This window comes from Lithobates pipiens, unplaced genomic scaffold, assembly GCF_037356315.1.
Source record: "Lithobates pipiens isolate NorthernLeopardFrog02 unplaced genomic scaffold, aLitPip1_a1.2 Scaffold_16, whole genome shotgun sequence".
NCBI classification, from domain to species: Eukaryota; Metazoa; Chordata; class Amphibia; order Anura; family Ranidae; genus Lithobates; species Lithobates pipiens.
In genome coordinates this window covers 611,443,652-611,468,502 of record NW_027507748.1, presented here as the reverse complement: position 1 = coordinate 611,468,502, position 24,851 = coordinate 611,443,652, and the positions used below count along the sequence as shown (strand labels likewise).

The window sequence follows — 24,851 nt, the reverse complement described above, 5'->3', positions numbered from 1 at the left end:
CTTTCTTTTTGGATCCCTGTCATAATCTGCATTTACACAACACTGGAGCATTTCATCTGCTTGCCTACATTTTTTTTTTTGTCATGTAGTCATATAATTCACCTGTCACGATAGGCATATCCTTGAAAATAGTTTTTAGCGTCTGGGCTCCACAGGGATGGACCATAGTGCTGGACCTATAGAACACACTGCTGCTAGCTACAGATGTTGCACCAAGTGGGATGGATGCCCACATAGGATCTAGTTCACAAACCAACATTACACTACAGCACCCAAGGCTTTACAGATGTGCGGATCCAGATGCAAAGCTTCTATTGTGGCCTTAACCACTTAAAGCGGTAGTAAACCCGCAATTTATTTTTTATTTTTTTAAAACCTGCAAAGCAAAAGGCATAATGAGCTAGTATGCACCACATACTAGCTCATTATGAAATACTTACCTTAGAACGAGGCCCCGACATCTCGCCCGATCCACGCCGAGGGAGCCGACATGCTCCCTCGGCGTCTCTTCCGGGTATCGCGGCTCCGGCGCTGTGAGTGGCCGGAGCCGCGATATCGTCACTCCCGCGCATGCGCGCGGGAGATTTAAATCCGGCCGGACGAGCGCTGCCGGATTTTCACGGAGAGAACCCCCTTGTGCGCATGCGCCGCTGCAGTCAGCGGCGCATACCGAGGGGAATATCTCCTAAACCGTACAGGTTTAGGAGATATTTTTTTTACCTACAGGTAAGCCTTATTATAGGCTTTCCTGTAGGTAAAAGTTAAAAAAGTGGGTATACAACCACTTTAAGGACCCCCTCACGCCGATATACGTTGGCAGAATGGCACGGTTGGGCACAATCACGTACCTGCACGTGCCCAGCCGTGGGTCGATCGCGGGACACCAGTGGCGATCGGGGCACAGAGCTGAACAATGAGGAGAGGTCTGTGTAAAAAAACCTCTCCCCCTGCTTCCTAGTGTGGCTGTTACCGATCGTCTGTTCCCTTTAATAGGGAGGGACGATCAGTGACGTCACATGCCATGCCACACCCCCTACAATAAAAAACACACAACGTCATACATAACCCCTACACTGCCCCCTAGTGGTTAACTCATTCACTGCCAGTGTCATTTACACAGGAATCAGTGCATTTAAATAGCACTGAATGCTGTATAAATGACAATGGTCCCAAAAATGTGGCAAAAATGTCTGCTGTGTCCGCCATGTCGCAGTCACAATAAAAAAAAAAAAAAAAAAAAAAAAAAAAAAAAAAAAAAAAAAAATCGCTGCTCGCCGTCATTACTAGTAAACAAAAAAAAAAATATTAATATAAATGCTATAAAACAATCCCCTATTTTGTAAACGCTATAACTTTTGTGCAAACCACTAATTGCGATTTTTTTTTTTACCAAAAATATGTAGAAGAATACATATCGGCCTAAACTGAGGAAAAAAAATGTTTATATATTTTTTGGGGATATTATAGCAAAAAGTAAAAAATATTGAATTTTTTTCAAAATTGTCACTCTATTTTTGTTTATAACGCAAAAAATAAAAACTGCAGAGGTGATCAAATACCACCAAAAGAAAGCTCTATTTCTGGGAAAACAAAGGATGCCAAGGTCCTTTGGCTGCAAATTGGTCCAGACTTAAGTGGTTAAGAGACAGTGAAGAGTTCACTGAAGAACCGATTTAAAGTGGAACTTCACCTTCTCAATCAATATTGACTATTTTTAATCCTTATGCTGCTAGCATTCGTAAATAGTAAAGTATCTCATATTTGCTTGTTTTAAACTTTTTTCTCTTTACATTTCTTCAGTTACTTTCTGGTTTACAGACATAGGCAAATGACGACATACATCCCAGGAGTCTTCCAGAGCAGTTTTCTCAGCTAAACACACCTTTCTGCCTACACGCCTGAGCTAAAGGTAGATGGATTCCTGGAAGTAAATGCTACATAAATTATCTGTCCTTTCTCAAGATAGCCATGGCCAGAAATGCTATGGGAGTGTTTTTTTCAAAGCGATTTCTCAGCAAAATAAAGCATGGAGACATAGATGGATGGGAGAGTTTGCTTTGAATGTTAAAAATGTAATCACATTTTTGGTTGGTGGTGCTCAGATGCAGTGTAGTTCTGCTTTCATAAACCAAAGTAAAATAATAATCTAGCCAAGAGTAATTTCTTCATAAGGGAGAAGAGGTCCCTCACCTTAGGACACTACCAAAAAAGTGAATGGGATAAGATTATAGAGATGGTGCTTCGTGGGTGAGACCTCAAAGGTTTGCAAGTGCCCAAATACCTGAAGGTACCAGATCTGTAAATGATCAAATCTTGTCCTGTTCTGTTCTTTATGAATAAGTTCTTTTTTAAATTAGGACACAAATTAACAGAAATCTCCAAAAACACATAGAAGGTAAAGGTTCCCTGGTCATATGAGACAAAAAAAATCTATTTTTTTGGCCACCTTGGGAAATGCTATGTTTTTTTTTTTAAAGGATACATTTTATTCATATTTCAATAATAATGTACAATTACAGTACTCTATGCTTATTCATATAAAGTACAACATTAACAGTAATCAGTCCTAACCTTGTAGCATATGACCAGAATATGTGCATCATGTCACACATCTGCATCATCTTATTAACAGCCCTCACAAATTGCACTCGCCTGCTCACATTTTGCAAGTGGAATTTAGCGCAGGGCGAGTGAGGAGCGGGGGCGGACCAGGCTGACAGTTTCCTGGCTGATCGCTTCTGGCAGAAGTGGTGCGCCCATCAGAGCGGCCCAGAGGGGGGCGAGGGGGTAAAAAGCCTGCACCGCTTCTGCCAGAAGGTTTTACCCGGGAAACTGTCAGTTGAAGAGGCGACGCAGGTTTATGCCTGTCAACTTCGTAAGTATAAACCTGTCTGATCAGGATGAATAACAGAAGCAATCACTTTGTTCAGTTGTTTGGCAAGATGTTAAACTAATATTTTTGCATCAATATTAATTAGCGATATAGGTCTGTACGATTCACAAAGGTCATGGTCCTTGTGCGGCTTAGGAATCAATACAATGAGTGCCTCCCTCAGATTCAGGAAGTATACCTTTATCAAGGCATCCCTATAAACCTCAAGTAATTTAGGTGCCAGACATAGGTGCTGTACCACTTAACCGGAAAACCATTGATTCCTGGAGTCTAATTCGGGTTAAGGGAGCATACAGCAGATCTGTGGAGGCTGGTGCTCAAAAATTGGGGGGGGGGGGGGGGCGCGCAAAACAAAAAAAACAAAAAAACATCAAGTTCACCCACTGTGCCCATCAAACACAGTCACTGTACCCATCAATTGCCACCAGTGTGTCTAATTAAAGGCCGCACGTTGCTTCCGCGTGGCTGCAGAGAAATCCAGGAAGATGTTATTAGATGCGATTATTGTTGTACAGCAATTCAGGCATGTTGCGGGCTTTATGTAGTAAAGTTTCCTTATCCCTGCAATACAAGAATTGGGTCAGAATAGGTCTAGAGCATGGGTCTTCAAACTATGGCCCTCCAGTTGTTCAGGAACTACAATTCCCATCATGGCTAGTCATGTCTGTAAATGTCTGTTTTACAATGCCTCATGGGATGTGTAGTTTCGCAACAGCTGGAGGGCTGTAGTTTGAGGATCCCTGGTCTAGAGTATCTGCCCTCAAGGGGACTATGAGCCCGTTCAATGGCGAATAGGTAGGAGAAGCTACAGTGCCTTGCAAAAGTATTCGGCCCCCTTGAACTTTTCAACCTTTTGCCACATTTCAGACTTCAAACAAAGATATAAAATTTTTATTTTTTGTGAATTATCACCAACAAGTGGGACAAAATTGTGAAGTGGAACGAAATCTATTGGTTTTTTGAAACTTTAACTAATAAAAAAAATATGAAAAGTGGGGCGTTCAAAATTATTCGGCTCCCTTGCGTTAATACTTTGTAGAGCCACCTTTTGCTGCCATTACAGCTGCAAGTCGCTTGGGGTATGTCTCTATAGCCCCATACACACTATCAGTTTGTCTGCTGACTTTTTCCTTCAGATTTACCAAAACCATGTAGTGGAAGGGCCTGCCTGATTGCATACAAATTGAAACTTCTAAGGTTTGACCTCATATTATATGGTTTTGGTAAATCTGAAGGAAAAACTCAGCAGAAAAACTGATAGTGTGTATGGGGCTTATCAGTTTTGCACATCGAGAGACTGAAATTCTTGCCCATTCTTCCTTGCAAAACAGCTCGAGCTCAGTGAGGTTGGATGGAGAGCGTTTGTGAACAGCAGTTTTCAGCTCTTTCCACAGATTCTCGATTAGATTCAGGTCTGGACTTTGACTTGGCCATTCTTACACCTGGATATGTTTATTTGTGAACCATTCCTTTGTAGATGTTGCTGTATGTTTGGGATCATTGTCTTGTTGGAAGATAAATTCCCTGTCCCAGTTTCAGGTCTTTTGCAGACTCCAACAGGTTTTCATCCAGAATGGTCCTGTATTTGGCTGCATCCATCTTCCCCTCAATTTTAACAATCTTCCCTGTCCCTGCTGAAGAAAAGCAGGCCCAAACCATGATGCTGCCACCACCATGTTTGGCAGTGGGGATGGTGTGTTGAGGGTGATGAGCTGTGTTGCTTTTACGCCAAACATATCGTTTTACATTGTGGGCAAAAAGTTCAATTTTGGTTTCATCTGACCAGAGCACCTTCTTCCACATGTTTGGTGTGTCTCCCAGGTGGCTTGTGGCAAATTTTAGACAAGACTTTTTATGGATATCTTTGAGAAATGGCTTTCTTGTCACTCTTCCATAAAGGCCAGATTTGTGCAGTGTACGACTGATTGTTGTCCTATGGATAGACTCTCCCACCTCAGCTGTAGTTCTCTGCAGTTCATCTAGAGTGATCATGGGCCTCTTGGCTGCATCTCTGATCAGTCTTCTTGTCTGAGCTGAAAGTTTAGAGGGACAGCCAGGTCTTGGTAGATTTGAAGTGGTCTGATACTCCTTCCATTTCAAAATGATCGCTTGCACAGTGCTCCTTGGGATGTTTAAAACTTGGGAAATCTTTTTGTATCCAAATCCGGCTTTAAACACACAAAAGTATTACAGACCTGCCTGGTGTGTTCCTTGGTCTTTTATGATGCTCTCTGCGCTTTCAACAGAACCCTGAGACTATCACAGAGCAGGTGCATTTATACAGAGACTTGATTACACACAGGTGGATTCTATTTATCACCATCAGTCATTTAGGACAACATTGGATCATTCAGAGATCCTCGCTGAACTTCTGGAGTGAGTTTGCTGCACTGAAAGTAAAGGGGCCGAATAATTTTGCACACCACTTTTCAGTTTTTTATTTGCTAAAAAAGTTTAAAATATCCAATAGATTTCGTTCCACTTCACAATTGTGTCCCACTTGTTGATGATTCTTCACAAAAAATGTAAATTTTATATCTTTATGTTTGAAGCCTGAAATGTGGCAAAAGTTTGAAAAGTTCAAGGGGGCCGAATACTTTCGCAAGGCACTGTATTGTCTCCAAAGGCTTGCTTGAGCCAGGATAGCAGAAACTCCTCAGGAATGTTTGCCTTCTGATCCTTCTGGGAATCCCAGGAATCTGAGGTTATTCCGGGGGAGCCAGTCCTCAATATCTCCCAGTTTGGCCTCCTTGGACTTGTGGTCCACCTCCACATCCCTCACCATCAGTGGATTGAGGTCGTACCCCACCTTGCTAATGTGCTGTTTAGCATTGCGGACCCTGTGTATAATTTTGTGCACATCATTCTTCAGGAGAGCAAAGTCCATCCTTATGGTTTCAATCTGTATGGATAGCAAAACGTGGTAGCTCTTAATAGTGTCCATTAGCTGCGTTAGTGCCGGATCTCTTACATGTGCACCGGAGCCACCCTTCCCCGGTTCAGGTGAGGGAGAGGGCAGGGGAATCGTCAATGGATCAGATGGGTCCAACCATTCCATGTCCCCCTTGGTTCACAGGCGGCCATCAGGGGCTGGGAGAGCTTTGTTGTTCTGCTGATCAGGAGCAATCTTGGCTTGCCTTGTGGGCGAACCGAGCGAGCCTCTAGACATATTTTACCATTTTCAGGTGCCCGATGTGCTCCTAAGTCAGGTCTGGTAGATTGGTAGCAAAATTTCAAGCCTGGGGCTTAGCATGATAGTTGAAGGATCTTAGCGCGGTACGGAGCTCTAAGAAAAGGCTCCTCACATACCGGAAGTCGGACACGCCACCCCTCTTGGAAATGCTAGTGCAACCCTATAACCTCCCATTACCTTGATAACACAGTTTCCACGATGAAGCATGGTGGTTACAGAATCATGCTGTAGGGATGCTTTTCATAGACACAGACTGAAAAAATACTCAGGATTAAAAGAAAGATGGATGCACTCAGTACAGGGCGATTCTTGAAGGAAGCCCCACTGATGGGGCCCTTTCCTCCCAGCCCGGTGGCGGAACAACAGGGCCCAGTCGCAAGTGGGTGGCTGCATGTAAAAGGAACCAATTTCTCCATTTCCCCCTGCTTCTCCTCCTCTCCCTTCTGTAGGGGGGAAATGGAGAGATCAGTTCCACTATACCAGAGTTTCTCAATCTTTTTGCAGTCAGGGCACCCTTGACGTATACCCCTAGGTCAGTGATGGTGAACCTCGGCACCCCAGATGTTTTGGAACTACATTTCCCATGCTGCTCATGCACTCTGCAGTGTAGTTGAGCATCATGGGAAATGTAGTTCCAAAACATCTGGGATGCCAAGGTTCGCCATCACTGCCCTAGGTGAATGGGGCTGCACTGCAACCACTCTGCAACTGTGTGCATTGCATGCAGTTGCAGAATAGTTATAATGCATTTAAGGGGTTAAAACCTGACCGCCTGTCAGGGGGCAACATATTGCTCTTTATCGGCTGTCAAATGGCTCTGAAATGCAATCTGAGCATGGATCTCTTTTCAGAGAAACAGCTTTTTTTGCTGGTACTATGAACAAGAAAACAAAAAAGTCAGTTCTGATTGTACACATATAGGGGGTCAGGATTAAACACGCGCATATATTTATATTTATATATATATATATATATATATATATATATATATATATATATATATATATATATATATATATATATATATATATACATATACACACACACACACACACACACAGATATACATGCAGATAGCCTTTTAAAAATATTGTCAGTTCTTTACCTTACCTCTTTCTGCAGGGTACTGCACTGTAGGTGACGTCACAGAGCACAGCACACAATGTGCTTTCACTGTAGATGTAATAAATGTGTCGAGCTCCCTTCACAGTGCCAATTACAGTTCGGTTAAGGATCGGGGAGCTAGGTTTCAACCGCCCTTGCCACTCCTCCTATCGAGGTATATCAAGGGCCCCTTGCAGCATGGAGCCCGGTCGCCATGGCGACCTCAGCGAACCCTATACTTCCGCCACTGATTGTACCCCAAGAGGCTTGCAGCTGTAATTGCAGCAAATGGTGGCTCTACAAAATGTAGATTTTTGGGGGAGGAATGAATACTTATGCATGATAAAGAATTATTTTTATTTTTTTGGGGCAAGATTTTTTTTTAAAAGGTGCAAAATTTTATTGCGACAAAATCATAGGCACGCTGTACACATCACATGGTACGAACACCGAAAAAAATAAAAATAATTTCATTACAGATATTAACCGGTTCCCGACCGGCGCACGCCGATGTACGTCGGCAGAATGGCACGGGCAGGCATACTGACGTACAGGTACCTCCACAATCTTTAATGCCGCCCTGCCATCGCAAGCGCGCCATGTGATTGGAGCAGAGATCAGTGTTCACTAAATGAAAGCCCAGCCCCCCACAGTTAGTAACACACCCCTAGGAACACTTAACCCCTACACTGCCACCCACTGGTTAACCCCTTCACTGCCAGTGTCACTTACACAGGAATCACTGCATTTATATAGCAGTGATTTCTGTATAAATGACAATGGTCCCAGGAATGTGTAAAAAATGTCCGATGTGTCCGCCATAATGTCGCAGTCACAATAAAAAAAAAAAAAAATATATATATAAAAATCGCTGATCGCCGCCATTACTAGAAAAAAATAATAATAAAAATGCCATAAAACTATCCCCTATTTTGTAAACGCTATAACGTTTGCGTAAACCAATCAAATCGCTTATTGCGATTTTTTTTTTTTACCAAAAATATGTAGAAGAATACGTATCGGCCTAAACTGAGGGGGAAAAAAATTTTTTTTTTTTTTTTATATATTTTTGGGGGATATTTATTATAACAAAAAGTAAAAAATAATGAGTTTTTTTCAAAATTGTCGCTCTATTTTTGTTTATAGCGCAAAAAATAAAAACCGCAGGGGTGATCAAATACCAAAAGAAAGCTCTATTTGTGGGAAAAAAAAAAGGACATCAATTTTGTTTGGGAGCCACGTCGCACGACCGCGCAATTGTCAGTCAAAGCGACGCAGTGCCGAATCGCAAAAAGGGTTTGGGATCAGATGAGTGGAACTTCCACTTCAGGGTGGAGGACCGCTTTAAATGCAGATTCTAACTTTACTGGCAAACATGTACTGCCCTAACTCCCCTATGCACCCGCAGCATGTATGAATGGTGAGTGAATTAATCTTCAGTCATTAAAAACTGGGTGTAAAATATTTGCTGTTCAATGTCAGTTCAAAAGTAGAGGTATACCATTTATGCTGTTACTCGAACGTGATGTAAAGAAATAGATTGCAGTCCCAGTTTGCTTCCTTGTACCTGATAATCTGAGGTCATGATGAGTCCACCTGAGGTAGTGGTAGGGGGGACAACTCTCACTTTCTTCAGCGGCGGGCCTTGTGCGTGGCTGTTGTCTTGGTTTCCTGGGTGCCCGGTCCCATTGGTATGATTATTGCCTTGCTGCTGCTGTTGGTTTTTCTTTATGGAATAAAACAAAAACAAAAGAACATCATAAATGGAATAATGCAATATCGATAGCCTGCAGCAGCTGTACAGCATTTGCATAACAACAAAACATTGACGGTAGCAGCTGACAAAAAGGGTAAGAACGCTTTAAGAAGGTGGTGTGAATAAAAGACCAATTATCAAAAATAAGTCCCCTTTTTTCAATTTGAACTAGCAAATTGACAATGGAAATCTGGATTCTATACGCAATACGTTAAGCCATCATTCATATTTTAAAAAAATTTGGGAGGGTTAAAGTGTTACTAGATCCAGGACCCTGCGTTCACTATATTTGGTCTCCCACAGTACACAACATGGAAATGCAATTATTTTAGTAAATATAAACTGCTAAACACCTTTTCTTAACACCAGTTAGAGCAGTCTTGTGACTGCTATCAGTATCTGGTTAAAGCTTGTAGCAGGAGTTTTCATTCTGCTCTGACCATCCTATGAGGCTGCAGGACCCCTGAGCCTCTGTCTGGACAGTGCAGATTGGCCCTGTGCTGATCATATGCCCTCTACCAAGCAAAAAAATAAACTCAAGCGATATACACTCCAAACTGAACATGTGCAGAGTAACTCCAAAGGCTTGGTCTTATCAGAAGATGGATTGGGGACAGTGGAAGGGGATGAACAGAGAAGACAGGACCACACAGCCTTTTTACACAATGTGGAGGATTAACCCCTTACCGATTCCAGTGTGAGCAGAACAAGCATGTTTTACTGCACAGACTGATTTTACTGTTTTGGGTTTAGTAACACTTTAAGCCTATCCCAATACAGTGTAAAAAAGGCATACCATGCTCATGCTGGGCCAGCTGTGACCCAAGGGGGAGAGTATTGATAGGTTTTATTATAGACCTGTAAATTATTACAACCTCTGGGACAAAAAAGTTTAGCTACCACGTTTCCCCGAAAATACCTACCCCGAAAATAAGACCTAGTGTTATTTTCCAGCAAGCCTGGAATATAAGCCCTAGTTTAAAATGCTTGTAAAATCTTATAATCCACTATTACAGTAGAATATAATGTACAATGTGTGTGTTTCTGTAATATTATCGTGGGGAAGAGAGCGCAGAGTCACAGAAGCGCAGAGCAGCGCTATAATGAAGCTATTGGCACAACTATATTACAGAAACACACATTGTACATTATATAATACTGTAAGAGTGGATTATAGGATTTTACAAGCATTTTAACCAGGTTCACACTGGTGATTCCTGTCAGGCAGGGAGCGAGAGGGGGAGAGAAGACAGCACATTACATGGCAAGACCTACCCCGAAAATACGCCCTTCTGTATCTTTTACTGACAAAATTAATACAAGACCCGGGCTTATTTTCGGGGAAACAGATGGAACTGAATGTTACCATGATGTTAATGGATTCTGAATATTCTGTTTATAAACCTCAGGAGAATAAAAAGTATGAATTTTCTCATGAAGATTGCCCAAACACACATGCAAGGAGGACTGTTTATTATGATAAACTATTTACATCTAAAAAGTAATCGGGAGCCACTGACTGGCACTGAGGAAAACCAAACTTAAAGAATGCAATGTAAATATCTGGTAAAAAAAGAAAGCAGCACGTGACATACTTTGTCTCCCTTATCCTCAGGCTCCTCTTCCGTCAAGAACTCCCGTTTAGGGTATGGTATCTGACAGCCTGCAAACACACTACAAAGAAAGCACTTGTTATAGCAGGTTTTTACCCATACAGAAAACAGCACTAAACTGTGCATACACTAGGGACAGTGGCTAACACGTCAGCACGTGGGCTGACTGGTGCTAAAAGTACACTTTCAGCGTGTTGTCCAAAGAGAATAATAAAAAGTACCAGAAGAATATCTTTCACTTCACGGTCAGAGGTTTTAGACACTATGAGATGTGTGACCCATCTCATAGGTGGGAACTGATCATTGTACACCATATTAGCCAAATGGTGCCTTAGCTGGCTTGACAAAAAAGGGTTCAGATAATTCCCAACGTCACTAGAAACTAGTAGATACAAAATTTAAATACATATGCAGTATGTAAACTGTTTAACCTGCCATGGTATTTGTGGTCCTGTTCAGCTAGTCTTGTAATCCATACACTTATGCCACTGATGATGCAGACTAGGACCCGAACACTCTGGTTTTGCTTTCCTTTCGCTTCTCTGCCTCCAATATACTCAAAGGACAATTAAATCATCATTCTGCCACATCAAATAAGCAGAACATCATAGGCTGTAGTGTGAGGTGTGTGAACCACAAGTGTGGCTAAAAATCTTACTAATCTTTTGGCACATTACAATTTTCTGTAGATTTTTTCCTTCAGATTTACCAAAACCATACAATATGAGGTCAAACCTTAGGCGTTTCAATTTGTATGCAATCAGGCAGGCCCTGTCACTACATTGTTTTGGTAAATCTAAAGGAAATCAGACAACAAAAGTTGTATAGTGTGTATGGGTATAAAAGGGAGTACACCCCCACATTTTTGTAAATTATTATATCTTTCCATGTGACAACACTGAAGAAATGACACTTTGCTACAATGTAGTGAGTGTACAGCTTGTATAAGTGTAAATTTGTTGTCCCCTCATAATAACTCAACACACAGCCATTAATGTCTAAACCGCTGGTGAGAAAAAAAAACAAAAAAAAAACGGCCCTAAGTGAAAATGTCCAAAAGGGTTAATATTTTGTGTGGCCACCATTATTTTCCAGCACTGCCTCAGCCCTCTTGGGCATGGAGTTCACCAGAGCTTCACAGGTTGCCACTGGAGTCCTCTTCCACTCCTCCATGACGACATCACAAAGCTGGTGGATGTTAGAGAACTTGCGCACCTACACCTTCCATTTGAGGATGCTCCACAGATGCTCAATAGGGTTTAGGCCTGGAGATATGTTTGGCAAGTCGATCACTTTTACCCTTCGCTTCTTTAGCAAGGCAATGGTCGTCTTGGAGGTGTATGTGGGGTCGTCATGTTGGAATACACTTCAGACGGATGGGGCCACCTACATATCGGCGCCATGTTTCTGCACCATCAGGTGACATCCGTAGTAGTGACGTCATCCATTTGGGTGTAGCACATAATCACGGGCGGCAAGGAGGTGACTGCGCATGCGCACCCCCTCTTGATGGCTGAAGCCTTTGGTGTCTGCTTGACTCGCCATCCTTAAATGGTGTTGAGGGTGAAGTCTGCTGTGCCCCTGCGGGGATACAAATTGGGAGGTGGACATGGCTGGCATTTCCCCTCTCACTAGCCCACACGCTACAGTGGACACTGCTGTTGCCAAGCCATTCATCCTGCAAAGGTACATATATCACCTTTACTCCAGCACTGATCTTGTGCTGGACAGCAATTTTTTATTTCTTAATTTTTTTTTTACCAACACACTTTTCCTTTTTCTAGGGATTGCATCCCTAGATAGTTTGGCATTTTTCACATTTACCCTTGGTCTCTACCTAAATTACATTATTGGATCAGGTCAGTCTTTATATGCTTTTCATATATACAATCTGTCTACTTTGGTAATTTAGTTACTATTGACACATACAATTGTGTTATAGTGTATATGCTTTTGCATGCACAACTATTCTATATCTTTATCTACTCTGCTACTCCTGGGCATTCACTGACGTGTACTTGTGTTACAGCTTACATTCACCTATATCTACGTACTGAGACATCTAGGGCCACTTACTTTCATCCATGCCATGTCTGCTGCCCAACTATTCTCTAGGTGTGGTTGGCCTCTCCCCCTCAGCTCCCATCCCATGCATCTGTCGCTGGCGCCCCTGGGGGAATCCAGCAACTGGTACTCTGGCTGTATCGATTGGTGAGTATGGGGTCTTCTACCCCCGGCCCCTCTTACCAATTGTCTTAACATTCATCACTAGGTCACATATCTTTTTTATACTTTTAGATGCATCAAACAAGCAGCTACCCCTGAGGAAGAGAGGTATGGTCTTGCAGAAACGCGTTTGTTCTTCTGATGCTTGTGCATACTGTATGACATTCATGCATTAATGTTAATTTTACTATGTGCAATTTTGTTGGCTCAGCAATTGCTTACATCATCCATGTATGAATACAACTCTTTGAGAAAACATTTTTACTGTATTTACTTCCATTACTTTGTGGCTAACTGTGCACACCTCATTCAGAGTCCCAGGGTGACTTTTTGGATATATCTGCTAGTGTTAGGGATTTCTCTGTTATGTTCAAATACTGCCTTGCGGCCCAGTCTCTGAAGGGAAGGGATCATGCTCTACTTCAGTATGTCACAGCACATGTTGGCATTCATGGTTCCCTCAATGAACTATAGCTCCCCAGTCCCGGCAGCACTCATACAGACCTAGACCACAACACTTCCACCACCATGCTTGACTGTAGGCAAGACACACTTGTCTTTGTACTCCTCACCTGGTTGCCGCCACACATGGTTTACACCATCTGAACCAAATAAGTTTATCTTGGTCTCAGACCACAGGACATAGTTCCAGTAATCCATGTCCTTAGTCTGCTTGTCTTCAAACTATTTACGGGCTTTCTTGTGCATCATCTTTAGCTTCCTTCTGGGACAAAAGCCATGCAGACCTATTTGATGCAGAGCGCAGTGTATGGTCTGAGCACTGAAGGGCTGACCCTTCACCCTTTCAACTTCTGCAGCTATGCTGGCAGCACTCATACGTCTATTTCCCAAAGACAACCTCTGGATATGACGCTGAGCATGCGCACTCAACTTCTTTGGTCTGAGTGGAACCTGTCCTGTTAATCCACTGTATGGCCTTGGGCACCATGCTGCAGCTCAGTTTCAGGGTCTTGGCAATCTTCTTATAGCCTAGGCCAGTGATGGCGAACCTTGGCACCCCAGATGTTTTGGAACTACATTTCCCATGATGCTCATGCACTCTGAAGTGTAGATGAGCATCATGGGAAATGTAGTTCCAAAACATCTGGGGTGCCAAGGTTCGCCATCACTGGCCTAGGCCATCTTTATGTAGAGCAAAAAATCTTTTATTCAGATTCTCTTTGCCACGAGGTACCATGTTGAACTTCCAGTGACCAGTATGAGTGAGAGCGATAACCCCAAATTGAACACACCTGCTCCCTATTCACACCTGAGACCTTGTAACACTAACGAGTCACATGACACCGGAGAGGGAAAAAGGCTAATTGGGCCCAGTTTGGACATTTTCACTTAGGGGTGTACTCACTTTCCTTGCCAGCGGTTTAGTCATCAATAGCTGTGTGTTGAGTTATTTTGAGGGAACAGCAAATTTACATTGTTATACAAGCTGTACACTCACTACTTTATATTGTAGCAAAGTGTCATTTCTTCAGTGTTGTCGCATGAAAAGATATAGGTCACAATTTGGGTGACAATGCTTATTAAGATATTAGGGTTACTCATGTAAACAGGCTGATGAGAATACTTTTGCTAGGTAAATCGGTAACTCACTCTGACGTCGGAAGTGGATCTTCAAGGAAATACGGATCTTGCATAGCTTGCTCAGATGAAATTCTCTTTATTGGGTCCATTGTGAGGAGTTTCTGAAGCTTTATAAAACACATTAGTTGCACTTCTATAAGGGTTAAAAATCTCATTAGACTTTAGGTTGAGTTTTAGCCCTAAATTTAAAAGTGTAACTATACCTTTGGCGCAATTACACTTACATTGTAGCTCTCTCTGGCCCTTAGGTTGTGAAGACCAGTAAGACAGGAAGGAGTTCACCCGTTGACCACTAAGACACATACCCTGCATTTTCCCTTCCTCCCTCTGTGCACACATACAATGTCAAGGAACAACATTCTCACTGAATACAGTCTTAGATCTACCATCTATTTAGCGCAAAGGCAGGCCTGATTGCATAGATGGTGTGTTGTCCTATTATACAGTTTGGTAAAGCTAAAAGAGATTGTATAGTGTATCGCCACCTTTATGCACCTAAAATTAACTAGTTGTGCCTTCGGTGCCATTATGTTTTAGTCACCCCAAACGCAGAAACTAATACACATTTTGCCACGTGAAAAACCGAGTGACAAACACAGCAAAACACACGGTAAAAAAAAATTGTAAACAGCAACATACCAAAATGTACCATGAGCTACTTTGCCACATGTAGAGCAATCCACTGAAATCAATGGGCTGCCCTGTGTGTCACAGGAAAAGCAAGACAAAAAAATGCACGATGCTAGGTGTGAATGGGACCTCATCGTGAAATTGGCGTGTTTATACAACAACAACGAGGCTCCAATTCACATCTGTGCATTTACAAACTGCACAGAAAATGTGCGCTTTGCCCCAATGGCACCCCCCAAGCGTGGATAGCAGGCATGCGTTTGTTGTGAGACAAATGCACCAAAAAGTGTGGTAAAAATGCACCACACTCCGCTCCAAAAAAATTCTGGAGCTTCTTTTGGGCAATTGTTGCACGTAGGTCAGCCAATTCAAGTGAATAGGTTGCCCCCCCTTATGCGTGATGAGAGAAAGCGCTCCAAAATGTCCCAAAATTTTTTTTCCCCGCTATGCAAAGTTGTGAACAGGGCTTGACAGCTGAGTGTCTCCAGCCACTCCCTCCTATATACTTGTGTAAATCTGGCCATACACTATGTAATCTGATTGTACAATCTCTGTAGATTTACCAGAACCTATGGAAAAGGACGATACACGCGAACAATCCATTCAATTTGTATCAAATCAGGCATGCCCATGTTCTACATAGGTGATGGTAGATCTAAAGATGATTGTGCAATCAGATTTTACAGAAAGTGAGTGGAAGGCAGCATAGTAATCAGGGAGGTGTGGTCCAGAGTGGTGAACACACCACACTTTTCTGTGATTCAGCAAGGCAGTGCATGCTTTCAAAGATTCCTGTATGCCACTGATCTACAGGATGTGATGGAATCAAAAAGCATTTTTAAAAATCCAAATAGACAGATGAAAAATGAACACTTCTATAGATGAGTCATTGGGATGGCTTGGGCAGAAAATTAAATTACAAATTTTATGAAAAGTGCAATTCTGCCTTAAAAGCTGAATTTATTCTTTAAGTTTAGGATAGCGGGAAAGAAGTTTTTATTGTGGCATGTGTCACCAATAGACTTATTTTGGCTTCCACTTTTTTTTCCCAACAAAGCAATTCTGACATAAACAGTTGTGGTCCCTTTAGCAAGAAACTAACCTGACCCCAAATGACCTTAAAGTTATGCTATAAAAATCAGAACAAGAGAAAAAAAAAAACTTACCAAGTGGAATGTTTTGCTGTCTGGTTTTACTTTATGCTTTTCCATGTATTTAATAAGGCTGCAGTTGGTATACCTATAAAAAAGTGTAAGGACTTTACACACACAGGTTACAATATCTTATACATGTGATTTTTGGGTCTCATTCTCACCGAATACACTGGGTGCATTTTACATCTGCAGCAAAATGTAAAAATGTGGAAATGTGGAAAATTGCTTTTAATCTTCCCTGTTCCACCACACCTTAAGAAAAATCGCATTTTAAAAAAACGTAGCTGCTTGCTCCCAGCTTAAATTTAAGAAAAATAAAACCAAAAAATAAATAAATAAAAAAAAAACACACTACTACAACACATGCCAATACCCACTTATTCATGTGATGCAGTTTATTTTGATTTACAGAGAGAATATGCATTTGTGATGAGTGGCTCCAGTGCTCTTCCAAAGACACCGAGCAAAGAGTGTGCAGCCAAAAAACGCTCCGCATGACCCCTGAGGCATGCACCAGTATTCATGTCATGTATAACCAAGGTTCACTGTGCATATGCACCAATAGTGGTGCAGATGAAAGTTGTCACTGCTTACTTTTGCTCAGTGGGATTGTGTCTAAACCACCTTAAAAACGCAGCCATTATATTAGCAAAATAGTCACACAAAAGCACCAATGAAACCACTAGAGCACTATGTGAGAAAAGGGAAATTAAAGTGGTTGTAAAGTCAGAAGGTTTTTGTTCTTGATGCATTAAGATCAAAAACCTGTGCAGCAGCAAGTTCCCAGTCGGGGTGCAGAGGTCGAGAAGGGAGCGACCGACTATCCCACACGTGCAGATAACCCTATCCAATAAATTGACACCAAATTGTCCCATAGGTCATCCTCCTCAAGGTTGTGATAATTATTAACTAGTCCTTACTTGCTTGCTTTTTCTTCTATGGCATGATACTGTTGATTGTTTTTCATTAACTAAATGGTCGGCGCCAGATATGTGTTCACTCCTTGGAATTCAAGCTTATTATATGTGTAAGGTAATATGACGACTACATTCAGACGGATGTAACATTATGCTCTTTGTTTGTACACATCGTACTGTTTTATTGAGCTGTATCTGTATTCTACTTAATAAAAATTTTATGGAAAAACAAAAACAAAAAAAACCTGTGCAGCAGCCTCCCTTCAGCCCCCCTAATACTTACCTGAACCCATCTCGATCCAGAGATGTTGCAGGAGAGTTTCGGCTGCCCAGGAATCTCCCTCCTCGTTGGCTAAGACAGCAGCGCAGCGTCATTGGCTCCCCCCGTTGCCAAAGTCAGTGAGTCAATAGGGAGAGAGAGGGGGTGGGGCAAAACCGCAGCTTAGTGTCTGAATGGACACACAGCCATGGCTCGGCTGACCCCATAGCAAGCTGTTTACTGTGGGGGCAGGAGGGAGGGGCCAGGAGTGCCAGCGAGAGACCAGAAAAGAGGAAATTGGGCTGCTCTGTGCAAAACCACTGCACAGAACAGGTAAGTATGATAGGCTTGTTATTTTTACATGAAAAAAACTGACTTTAGTATCACTTTAAGGCACAAAAGTGACAATGTTCAAAAACCGTTGTAAAAATATATGGCGGTGCAAAACAAAGTCTTTTGGGACTATTAACCATCTCAGATCTCAGCTCTAAAAAGGTTTCACCCCCTCCTGACCATTTTTTGTGATATAGCACTGCGATGCTTTAACCAGCAACTGAAAAAGAAAGGGACCTATGGTCCTTACATGCTCTCATTGTGGCTTTCATTATTCAGAGCGGTAGAGGCCTTAACCTTACAACTGTCAGGGCCCTCCATGACATGAAATTCATGACAAAACCATTGGTTGGCCAATAACATGCATGCTTGCTGTAATCGGTTTCAAAACATTTAATTTTCACATTCTGAGGATTTTCTAGGTTTTGTTTTTTTCTGGACTCTGACCATGTAACCATTAACCACTCCCTAACCAGGTAATTTTTTGCGATACGGAACTGCGTTACTTTGACAATTGCGCAGTCGTGCGACACTGTACCCAAACATTTCTATTGGTGGGATTTGATCACCTCTGCCTACTTCCCGCTATAAAACATATATATAAAAAAAAATCTAAATGTCTTCATCAATTTAGGGCAATATGTATACTGCTAAATGTTTTTGGTAAAAAAAAAAAAAAAAAATTCCAATAAGCGTAGATTGATTGGTTAGCGCAAAAGTTATATAGTCTACAAAGTTTGGGATATATTTATGGACTTTTTTTAACTTATATTTTTTACTAGTAATGGTGGCAATCAGTGATTTTTAGCAGGACTGCGACATAGCGGTGGACAAATCTGACACTAAGTGACACTTTTTTGGGGACCACTGACACCAATACAGTGATCAGTGATTGAAAAAAAAAAACCCCACAGTCACTGGCAGGGAAGAGGTTAACATTAGGGGCAATCGAAGGTATAAATGTGTGCCTAAGGAGTGTTTGCCAACTGTGTGGGGGATGGTTTTACTGGAGAAAGTGAGAGATACATATTCCTGCTTAGCAGGAACACAAGACCTCCCTCTTCCACACTGACAGAACGGCGATCTCCTTGTTTACATAGGCAGACCACTGTTCTGCCTCTCTACGAACGATTACCGGGTTTTCGGCAGAAAGTGTACACTGGACCCGCTGTGATTGCAGTGGATCGCCACTGGCGCGCGCCCCAGTCCCAAAAGAAGCAAATTACGTACAGGTACATAGTTTCGTGCAGCCGCCCTACCACAGTATATGTGCGGTTCGCCATACTTACCTGTAAAATCCTTTTCTTTACGTACATCACAGGACACAGACGGTTATTACAATAACTACTTGGGTTATACTCCACCTATAGGTGAATGGACACTGGTAGATCAGATAGCCCTCCCCCATATAACCCCTCCTACACAGGAAGCACTTCAGTTTTGTAGCAAGCAATACATTCCCAAAAGAGGGGAGGGACCCGTGTCCTGTGATGTACTCAAAGAAAAGGATTTTACAGGTAATTACGACCGTCACCTAAATAAATCATATCAAAGCAATATCCTTGAGGGGAGGGAGACACCATCATAGAAACTGCCACCAGAGAAGGACCTATTCTGCTAGTTGTAATACGCTGAGGCCAAAGGCAGGTTCCCCCACGTTAATGACATACACCTGGTAAAAATCCTGTAGATGTATAATCCAAAGACCAAATAGCGGTCTTCAGTGACCGAACTACCGCCATAGCGACCCACACAGGCGCTATGGGGCCTGCAGCTGTGTGGGGCCACGGGGAGGATGAGGAATGCATACTGCAGCCCCGCCCGCACAGTCCCCCAGCCAGGGGAAGTGAAGCGAGGAAGAGGCAAGCTGTTTGTATGAGCAGAGAGCAAGATTGCCCGCTGCAGGAGCTTTCATTTGAATTTCCCGTGTTCTCAGGGCTCGCGTCACATAGCCCCACCTCTTGGCCCGGCACCTTTGATAGAAAGAAAACCGGTCCAATGCGGGACATGAGAAGTCATCAAAGGCGCTGGGCCAAGTGGTGGGGCTATGTGACGTGAGCCCCGCGAACACAGGAAATTCAAAAGAAAGCTCTTACAGCGGACCATCTAACACTCTGCTGATCTGGACGGCTCGTCTCTATCTCTGCACAGGCGAGGCTGCCGGGGGGCACCCGATGCAAGGAGGGACCCTGCCGGGGGCACCCGATGGCATCTGGTGGCAGGCAACGTTGCAAGTGACACACACAACCATTTCATCTTATATTACAATGTAATAGAAAATTTGCTTTAATCATCCTGACACCATAACAACCATGGTGCCATGATGATTGAAGCACTAACACTAGGTGTTTGGAGTATCTATCTGTTGATCATTAAACTTTCTGGAATACATATTGTGTATGCTATTGTAGTGTAGGATCTGGGCATGTTGTCCCTCCAGCCCTCTCTTTCCTTCTCTCTCTTTCTTTTCTTCATTCCTCATTCATCTCAGACTTGAACCACACCCCCTTTGAGCCAGGCTCTTTAAGCCATGGCCACTATTTAATTTAAGCCCCAACATTTGTTTTCTTGTGCTCATGCAAAGGTGTTTATGCTAGTAAGCATTAATGTGTTTGATCAACATTTATGCAAATGTACTAATGCAAGCATGTGTTTATGCAAAACATGCATTTATGTGTAATCATCTCTCTATACATCACAGGTCCATGTATATATATGAAAAATGTGTCTCATGTTGACATGCGTCTATGCGCCTTACACAAACACGAGTCTACGCGACATGTGTCATATGCCTTACACGGACATGAGTTGAGTCTATGCGACACGAGAGTCTATGCGCCTTAAGCCCCATACACACTGTTTTTCTGCTGAGTTTTTCTTTCGGGTTTACCAAAACCATGTAGTGCAAGGGCATGCCTGATTGCATACAAATTGAAACTCCTAAGGTTTGACCTCATATTATATGGTTTTGGTAAAGCTCAGGGAAAAACTCAGCAGAAAAACTGATAGTGTGTATGGGGCTTCATGCAGACATCCTTGTGTTTTTAGCAAACGTAAGCTTTTAGCAAACGTAAGCTTTTAGCAAACGTAAGCTTTTAGCAAACGTAAGCTTTTAGCAAACGTAAGCTTTTAGCAAACGTAAGCTTTTAGCAAACGTAAGCTTTTAGCAAACGTAAGCTTTTAGCAAACGTAAGCTTTTAGCAAACGTAAGCTTTTAGCAAACGTAAGCTTTTAGCAAACGTAAGCTTTTAGCAAACGTAAGCTTTTAGCCCATTTTGCAAGTATGCACCTGTTCAACTGCACCAGGCCCCAAACTAGTTTTGTGTCAAATGCACATTATTCTGGAGACACACCACTAATTAAAGTGCACTTCTAGCGGTGTATATCGACTTACAGTTGTACAGGCCCTCCAGAATAAGCAGTAAGTATGCAGTATATAGTCATGGCTTGTCTGGCCACACTGTTCTCCCATAGTAAGACCCCTTTCACACCAGGGTGTTTTGCAAGCGCTATAGCGTTAGAACAGCGCCTGCAATCCACCCTAAAAAAGCTTCACCATTGTTTGTAGTGTGAAAGCCCGAGGGATTTCACACTACAGCGGTGCGCTGGCAGCACGTCAGGGAAAAGTCCTGCCAGCAGCTTCTTTGGAGCGGTGAAGGAGCGGTGTGTTTACCGCTCCTCCACCACTGCTCCCCAATGAAATCAGTAGGGCAGCGATGTAATACCGCCGGCAAAACGACGCTATTGCGGAGTATTGCTGGCGGTTTTAACCCTTTCTCGGCCACTAGCGGGGGTAAAAGCACCCCGCTAGCGCCCGAAATGCGATGCAAATCCGGCTGTAACACACCGCTAAAAATAGCGGCATTTTACCGCCCATGCTATGGGCGGGGTGGTGTGAAAGGGGTCTAAGTACTCACACTTCACTAGTATCCATGGGCTATGTCATGTCTCAAGAGGCCCAGCTGAATCTGCCAAACACATGGCCAATATGGCCACCCCTCCACTTACTGCCTGTATAGAAATAGGCCCCTGCGCCCTCTAGTGGCTGGAGGAAAAAGGGCAGCCCATACTCCTAAGAAGTACATAGAGCATGTTTCAAACAGCACACTGCCCCTAGGGGCTACTGAGAGAACACCAGACAGATCATTTTATAAAGAGAAACTGCAAACAAATGCAGATTTACCAGTCCTGCTGCAGGACCCTGAACATAACAGGAGTCCAATCTTCACCCATCACGGCAAGCTTTGTCATAAAAGACCTTCAGGGACTGGGTCCCCTCCCCTCGACCTGGATAGCACCCTGCAGCTAAGCACCTTGGTCAGAACACTCACTGCACAGGGCTCCATTACACAGGGTCCAGTGCCATAAGGCTGCGTTACAGACAAAACCTTGAGGAATCTTCTCTCCTTCCAATGAGGCTTGGGTACCATCCATTTTGGCTGACAGCCCTATCGAATGGATCCAAATGAAGTTTACGATTCCAAGTAGAACCGTCTAGACCTCCAAGTATGCTCCAAGAGCACATGTAACCCATCAGTGACCGCCACCTTACAAACACTAGCAAAAAACTGAAGTGCTTCCTGTGTAGGAGGGATTACATAGGGGAGGACTTCCTGTTTGATCTACCAATGTCCATTCACCTATAGGCAGTGTATAACCCAAGTAGCTATTATAATATCTGACTGTGTCCTGTGATATACGATAAAGAAATATACGCACGCTACATGGCTATAAAAAGCAAGTTTTCATTTTTTCCCCAACTTGTGCAAGATTGCTAAAAACGTACACCATCACATGTGAATTTTTTTATGAGAATGAAACCTAAAATCAACCTGGTCTCCTGCAGGGATTGATACATTAAAAACTGTACACCCCCCCCGTATCCCATTTGAATAAAATGTTTACTCAGACATCTCAGAGGCTGGATGACGCTGGGCATCATCCAAGCAAAAACTGGGATGGCAGCAGTAGAATCATTTATCACTAAGCTGATAAGTAACGTGGATAGGCAAGTATTAAACAGAGGAACATATTTAAAGGGGAAGTATGGCCAAAGCTTTTTTGGCCTACTACGCCGATGGATCACAAGAGTGCAGTTTGTTCTGCACTCCGTGACCCGTTTTCAGCCAAACAGTGCGCTAAAGCCTGCTGTCAGCTGACGTCACTTAGCCAGTTCAGTCTCGTAAAATATCCCAACTATATGACAGGGATTCACTCAGATGCCTAAACCGGCACCCGACTCTGCTTCTTAGTGATTCACTGAGACCCTGAGAGCTAGACCCTCCTTCCCTTTCCACGGCTCAGTGCTCCAGTGAGTGCTGGAGGAGGAAAAAAAAAAGCCACTTACTGACAGTCCCAGCTCTCTGCTTGAAGCGAGGGGTTCTCACTGCAGAGATGACTGGGGATCAATGCTGCATCTGCCTAGGTGAATATAATTGTGTTTTTTTATATTTTAACAATCCCTTCAAATGTAAAGACAAGATCTTGGCAGGGGCCTCGCAGTAATAATTAAAAAACAAAAAGGAAAGTATAACTAAAGGCAAACCTTTTTTTTTTAGTTTTGTATAGAGCGGAGAGGGATTAGAATCCCTGTCACGTTTTTATTGCCGTCTGTGCCCCTGTTAAGTTGGTTCAACCTCTCATTGGTTCTGTTTACCATCAATATTGAAAGGGAAAATAAAATAAACACCCAATTTTGGGCTGTCCCCAGAAAGGTAATAGAGGGGATCTTCGAGTGGGGATACTAGTTCTCGTGACCTGGAGGTCTCCAAGGAATTCCCTCAATTTGCAGGGCTTTCCCCCCACTTCCTGTTTGGCTATGGGACAGGAAGTGAAGGTAAATTTTCGCAATGGAACACAGATGGCAGGGAAAAAAATAAAAAATCTGATAGGGGTTATAACCTTCCCTTGCTCTATCGAGAATTGAAAAATAAAAATTGCCCATAGTTCTACTTTGAGATGAGCTTTAGGAAAGAAAATAATTCATAGCCATTACATATAGAGATTACTGGATAGGACGTTAGCTGTGTATGATTTAAATAAATTTTATTCTGATAACTTTGTTAAAATGGTTGTTAAACCATGCAATAACCTTGCAACAATGTCCACTGGGGATATTTTTTAATATAGCAGAGGGGATTGTTGCAAGTTTATTGTGTTATGATAGCAGGGGGGGAGAGCTGGGTAGTAGACAGCTGACAGGCGGAGAGGAGAGGGGGGAGAACTGTGGATGATGGAGGTAGGTAAACTGACCATGGTGTCAGGGCTCAACAGCCATGATAAACTATGGTCAGTTTAGAGGAGGGCATAGCCAGGCAGGATCAGCCAGGTTTTTTAGATTATACAGGGGGGAAATTACACAGTACAAACACTGTGCTGTACAACATGCTTTAAGGCATTGGTTCTCAACTCCTGTTCTCAGGACCCACTAACAGGCCAGGTTTGCGAGATAACTGAAAAACATCACAGGCAATATCATTTGCTGCTCAGTAATTGCAATATTCTAGTCTGCATCTCCCAAGGTAATACTTAAAATCTGGCCTGTCAGTGGGTCCTGAGGACAGGAGTTGAGAACCACTGCTTTAAGGGAACAGGATCTTTTTTTTTTTTGGTTAGGGTAACAAACACTTTAAAAAGATGTATGCACATTTATCCCTAATGTAAAACGTTATCGCCTGGCTAATGAAAATTTCTCCATCATAACATTTATGCAGTAACAGCAATGAATGCTCAAGTGACAACTACAGAAAATAATATGTGGTATGGAAGGGAGGATACAAAACACTTGGGAAAAATATTTTATATGCTGCTCGCCAGTCTGCCAAATGATAGATTAGATAATTAGAAAGCGCAGACTGTTTCACACATGCACAGTAAGGTAACCTCACTAGGAATGGCAGCGGCAGCAGCACCCCACAGCCGATCCAAAATCGCAGAAACCCTGGACAGGTAAGTGTCCTAATATTAAAAGTCAGCAGCTACAGTATTTGCCAGAACACCTCTATAACAGTTCTTAGGGCTTTTTGTGTGTGTGCATACACATTAAGAGATGCCCGTGGTGAGCAAAGACCTCATTAGAAAAGAGGTAAAATTATGAAAGGCATTTATCCTGACCACTCTTGAATTTGTTTAACAGTCACTGGTGGTTGAAGGCATCCTCTGGCACAGGACA

General features: G+C 42.7%; 1 protein-coding gene across 2 annotated transcripts in view; it reads right to left on the bottom strand.

The window, feature by feature from the left end:
- The window catches only part of CDK8 (cyclin dependent kinase 8), a 182,065-nt gene that overhangs the window by 4,589 nt on the left and 152,625 nt on the right, over positions 1-24,851 (bottom strand). The window contains exons 9-12 of one of the 2 annotated variants that reach the window (XM_077484050.1): positions 16,184-16,256; positions 14,397-14,494; positions 10,542-10,620; positions 8,758-8,916 (exon numbers count right to left, since the gene is read on the bottom strand). In XM_077484050.1, coding sequence (XP_077340176.1) covers positions 8,758-8,916; positions 10,542-10,620; positions 14,397-14,494; positions 16,184-16,256 — 409 coding nt within the window. The remainder of the gene's footprint in view (positions 1-8,757; positions 8,917-10,541; positions 10,621-14,396; positions 14,495-16,183; positions 16,257-24,851) is intronic. The other variant, XM_077484051.1, reaches the window with a different exon arrangement.